The sequence below is a fragment of the Rhinolophus sinicus genome, linkage group LG04 (assembly GCF_036562045.2).
Source record: "Rhinolophus sinicus isolate RSC01 linkage group LG04, ASM3656204v1, whole genome shotgun sequence".
Classification (NCBI taxonomy): Eukaryota; Metazoa; Chordata; class Mammalia; order Chiroptera; family Rhinolophidae; genus Rhinolophus; species Rhinolophus sinicus.
The window spans coordinates 52,179,611-52,193,950 of record NC_133754.1 but is presented as its reverse complement, the minus strand read 5'-3'; the positions used below and the strand labels follow the sequence as shown (position 1 = coordinate 52,193,950).

The following is a 14,340-nucleotide window of genomic DNA, read 5'->3' as shown; positions in this document are numbered from 1 at the left end:
CAGGCTATTCTGAGGTCTACTTAGTCAAAAGTATAGAGCTTGTTTGCCTTGATCAAATTTGGATGGGGCTTTATCTTATACACACTGCAATTTTCAATTTTGTTTGGTATTGTTTTTGTCAATTTCTGATGCTATTCTGAGTCTTTACTTCACGTCCCCCCATCTCATTAGTCTTAGCCTGTTAGACACTATCCCTCCTCTTCCAATATGCCCTAAACAATCTTTCTTCTTATTTCAATCATGCCTTCTTGAGTTCTGTACCAGAAATCCAGTATAGAGGTCTAAAAGTAATGATGGTGAAAATGTGATTTATTCTATTTTCTCAGGAAATGTCTTTAAGATTTGTTTAAACTATAAGGCTCGTCTAGTTGTGTACATTGGGAGAACATCTTGTTTCTTTGGAGGTTCTGTTCCAGTTTTATATCTATGTTCACATCTATATGCACCTGAAGACACCCTCTAGATGATTTTCTTAATATCTTTTTCCATCTTCAGTTGTTCTCCTTATTCCCATGATGCTAAAAAGAAATACTTGGACTCTTCTCCCCTAAGTTATAAATTTCACCTACGTCTCCATCTAAGTATTATTGTAACATGACTCATACATTACAACAGCAGCATTTTTTTAAACCAAAAATTCTCCTAAAAATCGATTCTTTCATAAAGAAACCAACAAAAAGCATCTTTGAAAATAATTAGGGCATACTCATTGTTCCAGGCTTCCAGCCTATGGACTTCTCACCTTCTCCTTGGTGTCAGCCATCTCCTCCCAAAAATGAGCTTATGGCTTCCCCATGTTGTTCTGGTTCATTTATTTCTTGAAGGAATTGTGATCCATCTTATGTTCAGATAATATTTTCTAGTGAAATCTACGCAGGCATTTTATTTAGAATTTGAACCACCCCCACTCTACACTGCCACCTCTTACCATACTTATTTTTCTCTGAAGCAACATCTTCTAAGATACTTAGTACATTTACTTGTTTATCATGTCTTCCTCTACTAGAATGTAAACTCCATGAGGAAAGGTAGTTTTATTTATTTCATTTATTGTGTACCCCCCTGGCCTAGAACAAAGCCTAATTTTCAGTAGGTGATACATAAAAATCTGTGAAATTAGTAAATGTTCTGCAAAGAAGTACTTCCTCCAGTTTTCACAATTCTAAATGTTAATAATTAAGCAATAGTCTCATGAACCAATCTATGAGAGATCTGACTGAGAATAAACTGTGATTTTCCCCTTTTTTGCATAAATAATTCTAGACCACAGATGCAGAAACTTGTTGTCTAGTCCCAAAAGTTTCACTAACTGAATTTTGCCATGTCATGACTCTCATTTGTGTGAATCGTTTTACTTAATGCATAATAAAACAGGCTTAATTTTTAATTAGATTGTGATAATAAGGGAGACTGATGATTTTTTTTTTAGCATTTTAGTTAGTGAAAATTTACATGGACTAGTGACCAACTTTCTGAATTGCTCTGGTCTGAGGCTCCTCAATGAATGTGGAAGTGGCGGTTAAGGAAATGATATATAAGTAGCTTTTTCCTAAGAGGCTTAGAGATTTGAATAAATATTATTTATATTTAATGATTGAAGAGCTGCTGGCAAGCCAACAATTGGATTTATTCCTATTAAAAATATATTAGGGCAGCAATACCACCACGGGGCACTCAAAAACCGGAAGTCAGTGCATCAATAACCCAACAAGCTGGTTTCCTCCTTCCCTGTGGCTAACCTTCAGTCGATGATTCCTTGGCTGCGGTCCACAGGCAGGCGCTCACAGCCTCATAGGAGGCGCTCAGCCGCGTGGTGGGGTCCCTCTTTGGCTTGGGCGGAGGCTGTTTCCGTGGTGATGGGAGGCCACTACTGTCATCCAGGCTGAACACGGAGTGCAGAGAAGGAGACCGGGTAGACGGGGAAGCCAGGGACTGGACCAGGCTGTCTATAGCCACAGGGCCTGGGGTGGAGCTACAGTGGAAATGCCTGGGTCCACCCTTGTCTTCAGCTCTTCAGGGGAACAAAACACAAACAGCACCCCACCAGAGAGGCCCAGATGCATTATTCAGATGGTAACAATGGACCTGCTCAAGCAGACATAATCACGGAGTTTTGGTAAACAGCCTTCCCTGCTGAGGCTGAAGGATGCGTGTGTGGCACTCTGGTAACCAGCATATCTAGAGAAAGCCACCCCATCCTTCCAGCCCCTGCTTTATGATAAATGAGCACATTGGAGATTCATCATTATTACTGAAAAAAATATCTCACACAAATGCAACATTTCTTAAGGAGTACCACATTTTCTATCAGGCATTTGCTGAATGAATTTTTCACACTCTGATTATTAAGCAAATAAAAAACCAGAATTTCAATCTGAATGATAATTTCTGGAGAATCCATCTTAATCGAGAGTTACTGATGCATTAAATGCTGGGAGTTCATCATCACTTCCCCTTGCAAAACAGTATGTACTTAAAACTATCAAAGATTTACATTTTCTCTCTCTCTTTTTATCTCTCCTTTCCCCTTTCCATTTACATTCCATCGGCAATTATTTAATTATGTGCAGAATTATTATTTTTCTTCTGTTACTCCATCTGGTTGTCCAATGCCAAGTGAACTGCTGGTATTCAATAAGTAAACAGACAAATACTTCTTCACTTAATTTTATATCAGGCAAATGAACACAACATCAAATTGAGAAATTGGGGTGGCTGTTTAGCTCCAGCCGAGAAAATAACAAATATTATTCTTGAAATCATAAAATTAATAGTTATCTGGTTTAAAAAAAAATCCTTCTGGTTTCACATGTCAGTGTAATCATGCACTAGCGAGATGCCAATGCATTTATTTTACAAGGATTCTCTGAGCATTTATTTTTATAATTATATCTTTGTGTGGCAGAGCACCAACAGGGCTGAGATCTACCGCAAGGCAGAGCCAGACACCCATGTAGAAAATGAACTAGCTGAAGATGAAAGCATGGCACTCAGTGGATAATTTGTTTTCCCTGTAATGTTTAATTACAGTTTTCCATATAAAGGGATTTTTTTCAGTATTTAATCACGGAGATATTTGAAGCTAATTAGCAAGAGACACATCACCATTGCCACTTTAATAAAAAATCATTTGACATAGGCAGTCAAGGCGAAGGGGTCATTTTCAGTGAGAAACAACTAGATATCACCAAGTTCCTATGAAAAAGCAAACATCTCCCTGACAGTAAATTAGGATTCAAGGTACCCAGGTCCCTCCCCTCTCAGGAAGGAGTACTGTGAATCACAGGTGTCCTCATCATTCACAGAGAGGCAAGAGTGATTCAGTGGAGAAGGACCAGGTTGCCCCCATGTTTCTATTTCAAGATCACCCAAAGTGAACTTTAAAATAAGAGGCTTTTCCCAAAGCTTTCCTTATTGGCAAAGAAAATGTGACAGTTTACGAAAGGGAAATATCTATACACCATTTCACTACTTTTATGTTTTCAGAGTGGCTTCTCCATTTTTTTGGTCAGATTTCCAGAAGTTTCTATGAGTCAGCCTTATACACATGACATTTGTAGAAAGATGTCAAGAACGCAGCTAAGACAAATATTAGATGCCTTAAGGTTGTGCTTGAGGTGGTGAATGACTCAAGCACTGTAGCAATAATTATTTCATATGACTAAACTAACACATATAGCATTTATTTCATGAAAAGAAAGCACAAGAAAAGCATCCTTTTAGATTGCTAGGAGGTTTCAAGTAAACCATGCACACATGCCTGCTGCCGTAACTACTGTCATATTTGATTGAACTTTGCATTAAGGGCTATGGGAACTTTCTGGATCAATTACACAGGTAATCAAAGTTGTATACTATCTGCCTTTACCTTTTGGTTCCTTCCTCTTGCTTGCTCCTGGCCTCCAACTTCTCTTTATGGTAAGTAGAATTCATTTCGTTCCGGAGCCGGTCATTTTCTCTGGCAATGTCTGAAGCATTCTGAATGACCAGGGCATCATAGGTCTTCAGCCCCATGTCCTCTGTTATCTGAAGAAAGCTGTTGATGGATGTGACCTCTTGCTGTCTGATACTTCTTTTCTGAAGCAAGTGCTGGCGTGCTAGAAATCCTCTTATAACTTCCATGTAAAAGAACACAATCATGGATCAGTGAGAGGAGCAAAAGCAAAAAACCCAGACACACACAAACAAAAGTCACAATACATTTGTCTGTGTAGCTACAAAATAAAATATGTAACTCAGAATAAGAATGTACTAACACATTCTAATCTTGTATTAAAAAGGATATCTAAATTGAGCAATGATAACACCAGAAGCACAGGTAATATAATAATAAGGCATCCACACTTCTTTTGGTAAGAGAGGCTGGACATTGACAGACTAAACTAAAGTCAGTGGGAGAGAACTAGAGCTAAACCCCAGAGAACTGGGGGTGTGGCTCCAACTGGACCATTCTGGGATGCACTGATTATCTTTCCTCATATCATGTTATAACAAAATATCTGAGGCTCCTGGAATTAGTCTTTGAAAACATCATGCACATATTGTTAATAGGATTGTGATTTAACTCCTAGAAGAACTAACACTGCATATAAAACTCTGAGAAGAGAGAGTGTAGAAACATAGGACATCCTTCCTGCTCTCTGAGGAAGCAGGGCTAGAAGAACGTGTAAGAATTGGTGTGGAAATAAGTGAGTGAACACACTTTGAAATTGCTAATATATCAGTACATATGTAAGACTTGAAAATAAAAATAATGACCCCCATTTAAAGGCACTTCCATGTGTTAGGCATTCTACTCCATCACTTAGTGCCCAAACTCTGTGATGATTTGTATACCATTATCTCCATTTTATACACAAAGAAAGATAAGCTTGGTGAAGCCTTATTATAGTCTATAAGTCTTACTATAAAAATATTTTGATGATCTCTTTCAGGTTAAGGATTTTTGCCTTTAGTGGTATCATTGCGAAATTTAGGTATCCCTTTTTTAATATGAGATTAGAATGTTTTAGGAAATTCCTATTCTGAGTTAAATGTATCTTCCTCCAAGTAAACACAACCAGTGAATGGTAGACACAGATTCAAGTCTCTGTGCTTATCAGGCCAATGTCATTCCCTTAGCCTTCAAACACATAGATGCGCTCTGTAGCTCTGCAGACAACAGACCACCAGGGGGGATGTCATAGGGTAGCATGTTTGCGATCAGTGTGAAGAAGAACTTACTTTTTTAAAAAATTAAATTTATTAGGGTGACATTGGTTGATAAAATTATATCGGTTTTAAGTGTACAATTCTGTACTACATCATCTGTATATTGTGTTGTGTGTTCACCACCCAAAGTCAAATCTCCTTACGTCACCATATATTTGACTCCCTTTACTCTCTTCTACCTCCCCTGCACCCACCCTTACCCTCTGGTAACCACTAAAGAAAGAACGTTCTAACAATGAGTAAATGGATCAGGCTGTCTCGTGAGAAAGGGATTTTGCTTCTAGTCCCCGAGCATGTTCAAAAGAGCAAAATGGCCCTGCTCATGGATGCTGTGGACAAGTGCAGGTAGAGAAACCCCATTTGGGCCTTTTGACTCGAGGATGCTGTACATTCTGATTCTCAGTTTCTAAGATTTGAAGGAATTGTTCAGATTATAAGAAGATCTATGGAAAACCAATGTGTGTAGCAAAGACACTTTATTCTTGTCTGTAGGGGAGGAAAAAAGCCTGTAAAACATTGAGTCCCTTAAAATAGTCCATGGCTATGGAAAAACAAATGTGTGGGTTATCTATGATATTCACTTTACGTGATCAGAAGGTAGAAAGCTGAACACAACTTTCCACAATTATGTCTTTAGAAGAAAGCCGTACGCAGGCATCTAAAATGCTTAAGGCTTTTTTTTTTTTTTTTTTTTTCTCAGATGGCAATACTAAATGTTTAGTTACTTTGGAATGCAGTGGTATTGAGTTCCCTGTAAAACAGTCATGCTGAACTAATCTAAAGGGAAAAATTTAAACAGTAAAAAGTACAACCAGACTTCCAGGAAGATAAAATGTGGAATAAAATGCAGAAGCATTCACCATGTGACGGGCACACTGGGAGAGACAGACGCAGAATTCAAATTGGTCTGTTCATTTGCTCATTTTTGTTATGTTAAAAAAAAACTGAATCATTGACTTTTAGAAGGATGAAGGTGAGGGTATATTCAAGATTTTTAATTTCTTGGAATAAAGGGAAGATTATGTGGACATGCCAGACTTCCTGTGACCACCGATGACAGCAGGGCTCTTCTCTGAGTTCACATTCACCCAGAAACCTATTGTCCTGTATCCAGGGGACTCCATTTTCTTACATTTCATACTAGCAGCCTTTTCAAATTCTTCAAAACCAGTTGCTAAAAATTCTTATCTTTGATAAAGGATAACTAATAAAAACAAATTTGCCACAAATATATATTGATACTTGTTCTCTTTCTGCCAATTTGAAAAGACTGCTTTTATAACACAGCATTCAAATTTTAAGTTTCATCCAGGACAAAATGAACATACATAGTCAGAGAGAAATTTCTATTAGGAATACTCTGAGAGAAAAATGATAAAATTTAAGGCTAAAAGTGACAGCTTTCTTCCCTCCACATTTACAAAGAAAAATGAGAACTCTTGAAAAACTGGAAATGACTCCAGATTATATAAATTCTGAGTAAATTTCATACTAGCAAAAAGTATTGAAGGAACCGTTCCAAGAGATAAAAAAAAAATCAATAATGCTTTGCATTTAAGAGCCTATCATTTAAAAAATGCTTTTACATCCATTATTTCATTTATGTAATAGGAAATTATGGTTTTTATCTTAATGCCATTTTTTAGATCATTCTAAATTTTTAACTTTAGAGATGAAGAGATCACTAGAGTTCTGCTCATTTCTTCTGTTTCAGGTTAGGAGGGCACAGCAACTTAATCTTTATAACTAAATAGAAGAGAGACCTCCAGTGAGCACCCCTGATGGAAGACAGGGTACACCTTCTTCTAATTATATTTAAGGAACATTTCCAGGAGAATTTGATGCCCCATTCTATGTATATATAATATGATGTTCAATGAGATTCTCGGTTGGCTCCATAGCTAGGTGGTTAGAACACTAGTCTTGTAAATGAGACTCTTCCCATCCAGTTTCAGCTAAGGCTGCAAACGGAGATTCTGAGTCAGGAGGCCTGGGGTGGATCCTGAGACTCTGCATTCCTGACATCTCCCAGGTGGTACTGAGGCTGCAGATGCTATGATCACACGGTGGTGTGTCAGGGCTGATCATACAGAGGGATTGCAAAGGCATAGTCCCAAACAGACCTGTGACCCCAGCCTCTCTCTACACTGTGCAGGATAAAGTTAAGTGGGTCAGATTATCATTACCCACAGAGAAGCAAGAATTGCTGAGAATTGAAGGTGGGTCTTCTCTTTCACCTAAGGCTCCCCGTCACCATCCCCAACTTCCAGGCTGGTGAAGGTGGCTTCAGGAGACTACCCAAACTGAGTGGACATGGTGGGCTGTGAGGTCTGAGAAGGCTGATGCTGTCCCAGAGGTTGCTACCAGGTACTAAATGCAGGGCGGCTCTGCTGGGAGAAGCTGCACCTGTCAGGGTCCCAGAGGGCGTTTCTCGGGCACCAGGCATGGTTTTCAAGACAGAGATGCCTGCTTAGACTCATTTAAAGAGACTTCTTCTTAGAGAGCACCTAAGCCTGGTCAGGGAGTGTCCACGGGTGCCAAGGGGCTGAAGGCGGATTATAAGTAACCATCAAAAGAGAGGTCTTTCCAGTTCTCAGGTGGGTAGTACAGATGAGCCCTGAAATGCACCTACATGTTTGAAGATCACTGAACACCTGTTTGCTCCGCCAGAGCACCCACGGGTGCTGGTCAGACAGGAGCTGCCCTGTCCTCTCACTTTTCCCTCCCCAGAGTGTCTGCACACACCTGAGTGGGCAGGGATGAGGACCATACCCAGTGGCCACCTGTGGGGTCTGGGACTGCCAAGAGGGATATTCATACTTGGAATGAGATTCTGAATTTTGAGCATTACTTGGGCTGGGCTAGCTAAATTCTGAATGAGAGTGTATGAGGGACAAGAGTGTAGCAGAACTTCTTATCATCAGAAAACGGTGGGACATTGGAGATTTCATGAGGGGCGTGCCTGGACGAGTCCCACAGAGGCTGAAATGGACAGAGGTTTGAACAGAATAAAACCAATTTCTGCATCCTATGAGGTGCTTTGCTTGTTTTGAACAGTTTCAAATATATCAGAGAGCTAATCTCATGACAAGTTCTACCAAAAAGTAGCATACAAATGAATTTCTCCCTTACTTTTCTTTTAAAAAGTATATATTTATGATATACATAATTAAATTATTAAGCACATTAAACATTAAAAATCTATTATGTGTTACAGATGAGGCATAGTTACGATTTTTATGTTCACATTATGTACCCATTTTGGATGGTTACTTGGGTTTTGACCGGAGAAAACTATTTGAAGTAGAATCTCTCTCAAAGTGAAAATAAAAGAAAATGCTATCTGCTATCCAAATAGTATTATCACTCCCAAAGGAAAATAAAGTCAAGGATTTTCCCATGGCATACACAGAATTCCATAAAATGTGGTTTGGCTAATTGGCTGTTCTGGTCCTCCAAACTCGAGCATACCAGTGGTGCTGACTGAACTGGCCTAGGAACCTGGCTCTGTAGAGGGACCTAAGTGCCACATGGTTTTTCCCCCCCATAGTAGGTTCAAAGGTACACTCTTTTTGTCAGGGTCAACAACTATGAATATTTGTGAGGTAGAGGATGTATAAATCATAGGATAGGAACAACCCCATTCCAAATTGTGACTTAGGTAAGAATTTCAGATAGAATGACTACCAAATAAAGCATGAGCAGTGTCTGCATACACTGACTTAGAGACAGGTGAAGAGCAAACTAAGCCATAGTGCTTCCTGAACTCCTGAAAACCCTTTCCCCAAAGGTGGTGTGTGTCATGGAATGGATGGAGTGGTCCACTGTAATGTAGATCCCACTGACATTTAAACTTGGAGTGCATTCAATGATTTTGCATTTCACAACTCAAAAAAGTTAAGAAACGTTAGTGAGTTACCTTTTTGGCAGGTGATGACCTTTCTCTGCAGCTGTAGGCACAAATCGTTGAGCTGGGTGACATGCCAGTATTTTAGAAACACTTTTTGGGTTCCCATCTAAAATGCAAACATCAGGGAAATATTTAATGGCATGAAGATGCCAAAAAGGATGATGGGGAAACCATCAGGAGAGAGAATTTTCCAGAAGACAATTAGAGGAAACAAAGCTAACGAAATTTATTCCAGTATATCTTCCTTCCTATTTTTAACACTATTATATTTAATCACAATCCCAAAGGTTTTGTGCTAATAAACAAGTATGTTTGTTGTGTGTATACATTGTCACCAATGTCTGCAAATGTCCACGCACTACAGTTGTGGTCACACCATGCAGTGCAAAACACTGACTGACCCTTTATCAGAAGAGAAAACCATCTCCATAAATGAAACTCGCACACTCCAGAGCCAGACCCCTACCTTTCTTCTGTGATCCTTTTCTGTAGGGTGGTTGGGTCCACAAAAAGGAGAACAAACAAAAAAACCAACACAAAACACTTTGTGGGGGGTGCAAATGTCTAACAATTACGTTGCTTTGTACCCCTGAAACAAACAAACAAAATAATGCAGACACACAAAATTGTTTCATTTCAATTATTTTTTCTACTGTACTGTAGGTTATTGAATGTCTACAACTGCAATTATAGAACTGCAGCACCAAAGTAAAAAGTCTCAACAAAGCCATGTATGAGCAATAATCTTCTAGATGCTTGCATAAACAGTTGTATACAATGGACATTCTTCTCTAGAATTTTTAAAAAGAAATTTCAGCATGTCACCAAGTTAGTTTCTATGAAAAGTGCTGGTGGTATGCAAGCTAGTCCAAACCTGCTGCTATTGATGAAGACAGCTGCCAAAGAAAATTCTTAAAAACACATAACAATAAGCCACATCCATGCATTTAAAAAATAATTTTCTTGTGTATTGTGCTTATTTTCTAAGAGTTCACAGAACTGTGGTAGGTGTCAGGAATGCCCTTCACAATGTAAGTGCTCACAGTCTCTTAGGGGAAGCAGACATAAATAACTGCAGAAAAGCCTGGTAAATACACGACGTGCTTTGGAAGCTTGGAGGTGATATTCTGTTAGGTAAAGAAGAAACACTGCTTAGGCAAACTTTGTGATATGTTCATAATCACGTTCTCAGAACTGGAGACAAAACACCGTTAAAATAAGAGCAAGATGAACATGTGTGCTCCCAAGCATGAGCTGGGGACATTAAAATGATAACACCGAACAGCTTATGTCATACATCAAAATGACACCCGAAGCTTGCATGTATCTACAGACCATTAGGTACTGGAAAGGTTTATAGGTCAGACTTGTCTTTAGAGTGCTTGGCCAGAAGCAGTTTATGAACCTTTTTATATGGAAACTGAGTTTACTCCAAACATATTTGTCACTTCCCACCTTTCCAGCTAACTCTCCCGTTAGCCACGATCTGTTGTCCAAATGAAACTCCCAGTTTTGCAAGAGATTGGGACCTGAATCTTGCACTATGACAGTCAGGCTAGTTAGTTAGATCAATGGTGAAAGCTCTCAACTACTGTCCTGTTTCAGAGGCCTCTGGTTGACTAGATGGTTTTCATTTAGTTTTCTTTTACTTGGCTGAAATTTGAGACAGTTGTCTGGGTGGGTGGCTAGAGAGAGTTGTTACTTTTTTCCCCATTGTATTGCCATTCTCCCTAGTTATTTTCCATAATTCACAGTCTTTTTTTTTTTTTTTTTTCCTTCCCGACTGTTGACTTATTTTGGCAGTCAACAGGAAGAACAGTTGGTACTGTCTGTGAGCACTGCGGAACAAATCTGTGAGACAGGCACCGGGAAGGAGGGAGCATGTCATCTTTCTGTTCATCACCGACTGTGGTATGTTACTCATTGTGGGAAACTAAATCATAAAGGCAAAATTCATGCAAACCTGGATTCCAAAATGAAACTGTAAAAGAGTGATAGCCAACAATACTCCACAATAGGTGGAATCAATAATGATCATTAGGGGAAGCAACGTATGGAAGTAGCACAACATGGGAAAAGACTGATGGGATGGAAATAAGAGAACTGGATCCTAGTTCTACCCACTTACATAAATGGAGACCCTGGGCAGGAAGAGAGTTGGATGGATGACTAAGTTTTCTTATAGTGAAATTTCTAAGAGACATTAAAAAAAAACCACAGTAGATTTATCATGAGAATTGTGCTAGATTGTAGAGATACAATGGCGGTCCCTCTCCTCGAGGAGCTCATAGTTTACTGGGAAAAATCAGCAGTGAGCAAATTCAGCAAGAATACATGCTGAGTGCAATATCAGCGTTATCTGCAAGGAACATCAGAGAGGGAGATGTGATCAAGACTAAGCTACTTAGTCTTGAATGATAAGCAGGAATTTTCCAAAGTGTCTAGGGATTCTAAGAAAAGTTGAGTTTAGGACAGAAAAACTAGCGTGTGAAAGGCAAGGAGCAAAGAGAAGAAACCATCTCGGGATATAGCTGTGTGAAGAGTAATGAGGGAAGAGGCTGCACATGTAACTGGTGGCCACATAGTGAAGAGCATTCCAGAAAAACACATGGACATTTAACTGTAAGCAATATAGTTAAACTGGCAGACTTAAAGAGGATCAGATCTAAATTTTATAAAAATAATTTTTGAAATTATATTTGAAATCTATGAAGTTCCTTTTAAAAACTGTCTGGAGAATGGACTATTGACCTTGGCTTTGGGAGGTAGTTGGTTGGTGAGGAGGGACAATATAATGTAATCAACAATTTGTGTTTGAAAGATTCTACCACAGTTGCTTGTTGGTTGGCCAGCACTTCTTAATCCTTTACAACTGAAATCAAACCCCACCTCTATTATTAGAGTTTTGATACCCATTTCTCCGCTTACTGTCAGGCTTTGATGACTTTCATTTGTGTTCCCGGAGCACCCTATGAATGATTCTTTATTTCTCTTATTATATTGCATTCATATTTGTCATTATACATATGTATTTATATCTCTTAAAGAATATGAAGATATATCCTTGATCTTACAAATGGCAGAGATGTGGGAGGGTAGATTCAGGTTAGAAACAGAATATGAGGAACTGTGAAGACATGGTATGAGTCATGAGATGGATGATAATGTCTTCAAGGTGGAAAATAAGGTATGATGGACAATGAAAACATAAGCCAGACCATGAAGTCATTCAGCAAGCTGGAAGTAAGTCAGGGAAGTAGGTAAGTGGTGGAAATAAAAGAAAAAAGAAAAGTGGAGTAAAAATGGTCCAGACATGGTATAGACATAAGACATAAGGTTTAGGAGCAATGATTCAGCTGACCCCTCTCCTCTATTGAAAAAAAGAAAGTGAGAAAAAGTGAAAACTTATAAGAGAGTATTTCCAGGAAATAGCCCATTTTTAGTTCATATATGGAGGCTAAATTAGAAGGGGAGTAAATATGGAAGATGAAGTGGATTTTTCTCATGATATATTAGAGATTCCATAGGACCTGAGAGTGGGTAGTTAAGAAGTTGTATGAGTGTTTCTCACGGCAGACGTACATGTAAGGCCAGACTTGGAGACAGAAAAATGAAGTTCATTGGGATAATGACAAGGAAAGAGCAGGGTGGGCACATGAGGCACAGGGCATGTGACAGGGAAGGTGGAATGCTAGACAAGTAGACACATGTAATGGTGGCAGTCAGAAGGACAGGCCAGTTCCCAAAGCTCCTAGTGAGTTTTTGGTGTAGTCATGTCCATGAAAATTCTCCCTGCAGAGGTAAAACCAAGGGCTCTGAAAATGAGCAGGGCTTCTGAGTTTCTGATTCAGTGGGAGGAGGAGAGAATAAAAATCTGAATCTACATTGCAAGTATCCTGCTAAGACATAGCTAAAGACTTTGTGGAAATGACTGAGTATTGTGCTGCCACCACATTCAGATAATTTAAAAAGTTCTTCATTCAGCTATTTGGTATACTTTACAGTTATCCAAAGGACTGGTTCATTACTTATTATTCATTCATTCATTCATTCATTCATTCATTCATTCATTTTTTTTTTACCATATAACTTATTTGTGGATTGACAATATTTGGAGATGGTCACTGAAAATATTAACATTTGTTTGACTTTGTTGGTCTTTTAGTGATGTTATGTTTGTAGTTAACGTTTCTCTCCTGAAAGAATAAAATTAGCCCTTTAGTAGTATTTTGGATTTCTTCCTTAGAAACTATTTTTAATGAATTTTAGTCCTTAAGTCCTCTGTTATTACCAATGCTAAGGGTTAGTAGGGTATAAATCTAGGAATCTTTATCAGGAAAACCCAGGCAACAACACATGAATTCTAAATCTGCAGGAATTTATATTGTCTATTAATGATGCGGACTAGGAGAAAAATGTTGGCTATTTTAATTTTTCTGTGGAATGTAGTCATATAAAATTACGCTGTATCAGTGCCTTAGAGTTCTATATCAAATCCAACAAAATAGAATTCATCCGAAGGAAATCAAATGTTCTGATCACCTACATTCTTGATTTTGGTTGCATTTTCTTATAAAATGATATTTGTCACAACCAGAGAAAAGGAGAGATTGAAATGTTCTCCCACTGAGCCCTCTCCCTGTGTACTCCCTAGATGCAGAGGGTCCTGATCTGAGATTGAAATATTAATGTCATTCTGACTCCTGTAAAAGTAAACCATCTGTGAATTACAGTCATCGGTATTTTTATTAGAAAACCATTATTTTTTTGAAATAACACATTAAAAAAAATTAAACAAAATTGTCATTGATGACTTCAAAAGCTTTAATTACTGCTACGGTTTTCAGGGACGTTTTTAGAGGCGCAGGCTGCAGGAGCACAGACAACTGCTGGAACAGCAGTTGCAATGGAGTGTAGGTGGCCTGGAGGCTGTACTAGAGAGAGATATTGAGGGAACCTGTGAAGATCTTCTTCTCCTCCTCCTCCTTCACTTTCTCCTCCTCCTCCTCCTCTACCTCTTCCTTCTTCTCATCATTGATTCCTGCTTCCAATCATAGAGGTAGAAAGGGGAGGGTGGCCAAGCTTCAGCACAGAGGTGGTGGAGGGGTAGAGGGGCCTATGCTCTGTTTCTATGGCAACCTCAGGATCCCACAGGAGGTGCACATTACTGGCTTTGCCTCTTTAGGGACATCCCCATGCGACCACCTCTCACTCCAGAA

General features: G+C 38.9%; 1 protein-coding gene across 4 annotated transcripts in view; it reads right to left on the bottom strand.

Annotated features, from left to right (window-relative positions):
• The window catches only part of MYO16 (myosin XVI), a 542,975-nt gene that overhangs the window by 72,840 nt on the left and 455,795 nt on the right, over positions 1-14,340 (bottom strand). For all 4 annotated transcript variants that reach the window (XM_074329517.1, XM_074329516.1, XM_019731063.2 and 1 more), the window contains 3 exons: positions 9,131-9,227; positions 3,869-4,115; positions 1,740-2,011 (listed from right to left, as the gene is read on the bottom strand). In XM_074329517.1, the coding sequence (XP_074185618.1) occupies positions 1,740-2,011; positions 3,869-4,115; positions 9,131-9,227 (616 nt within the window). The remainder of the gene's footprint in view (positions 1-1,739; positions 2,012-3,868; positions 4,116-9,130; positions 9,228-14,340) is intronic.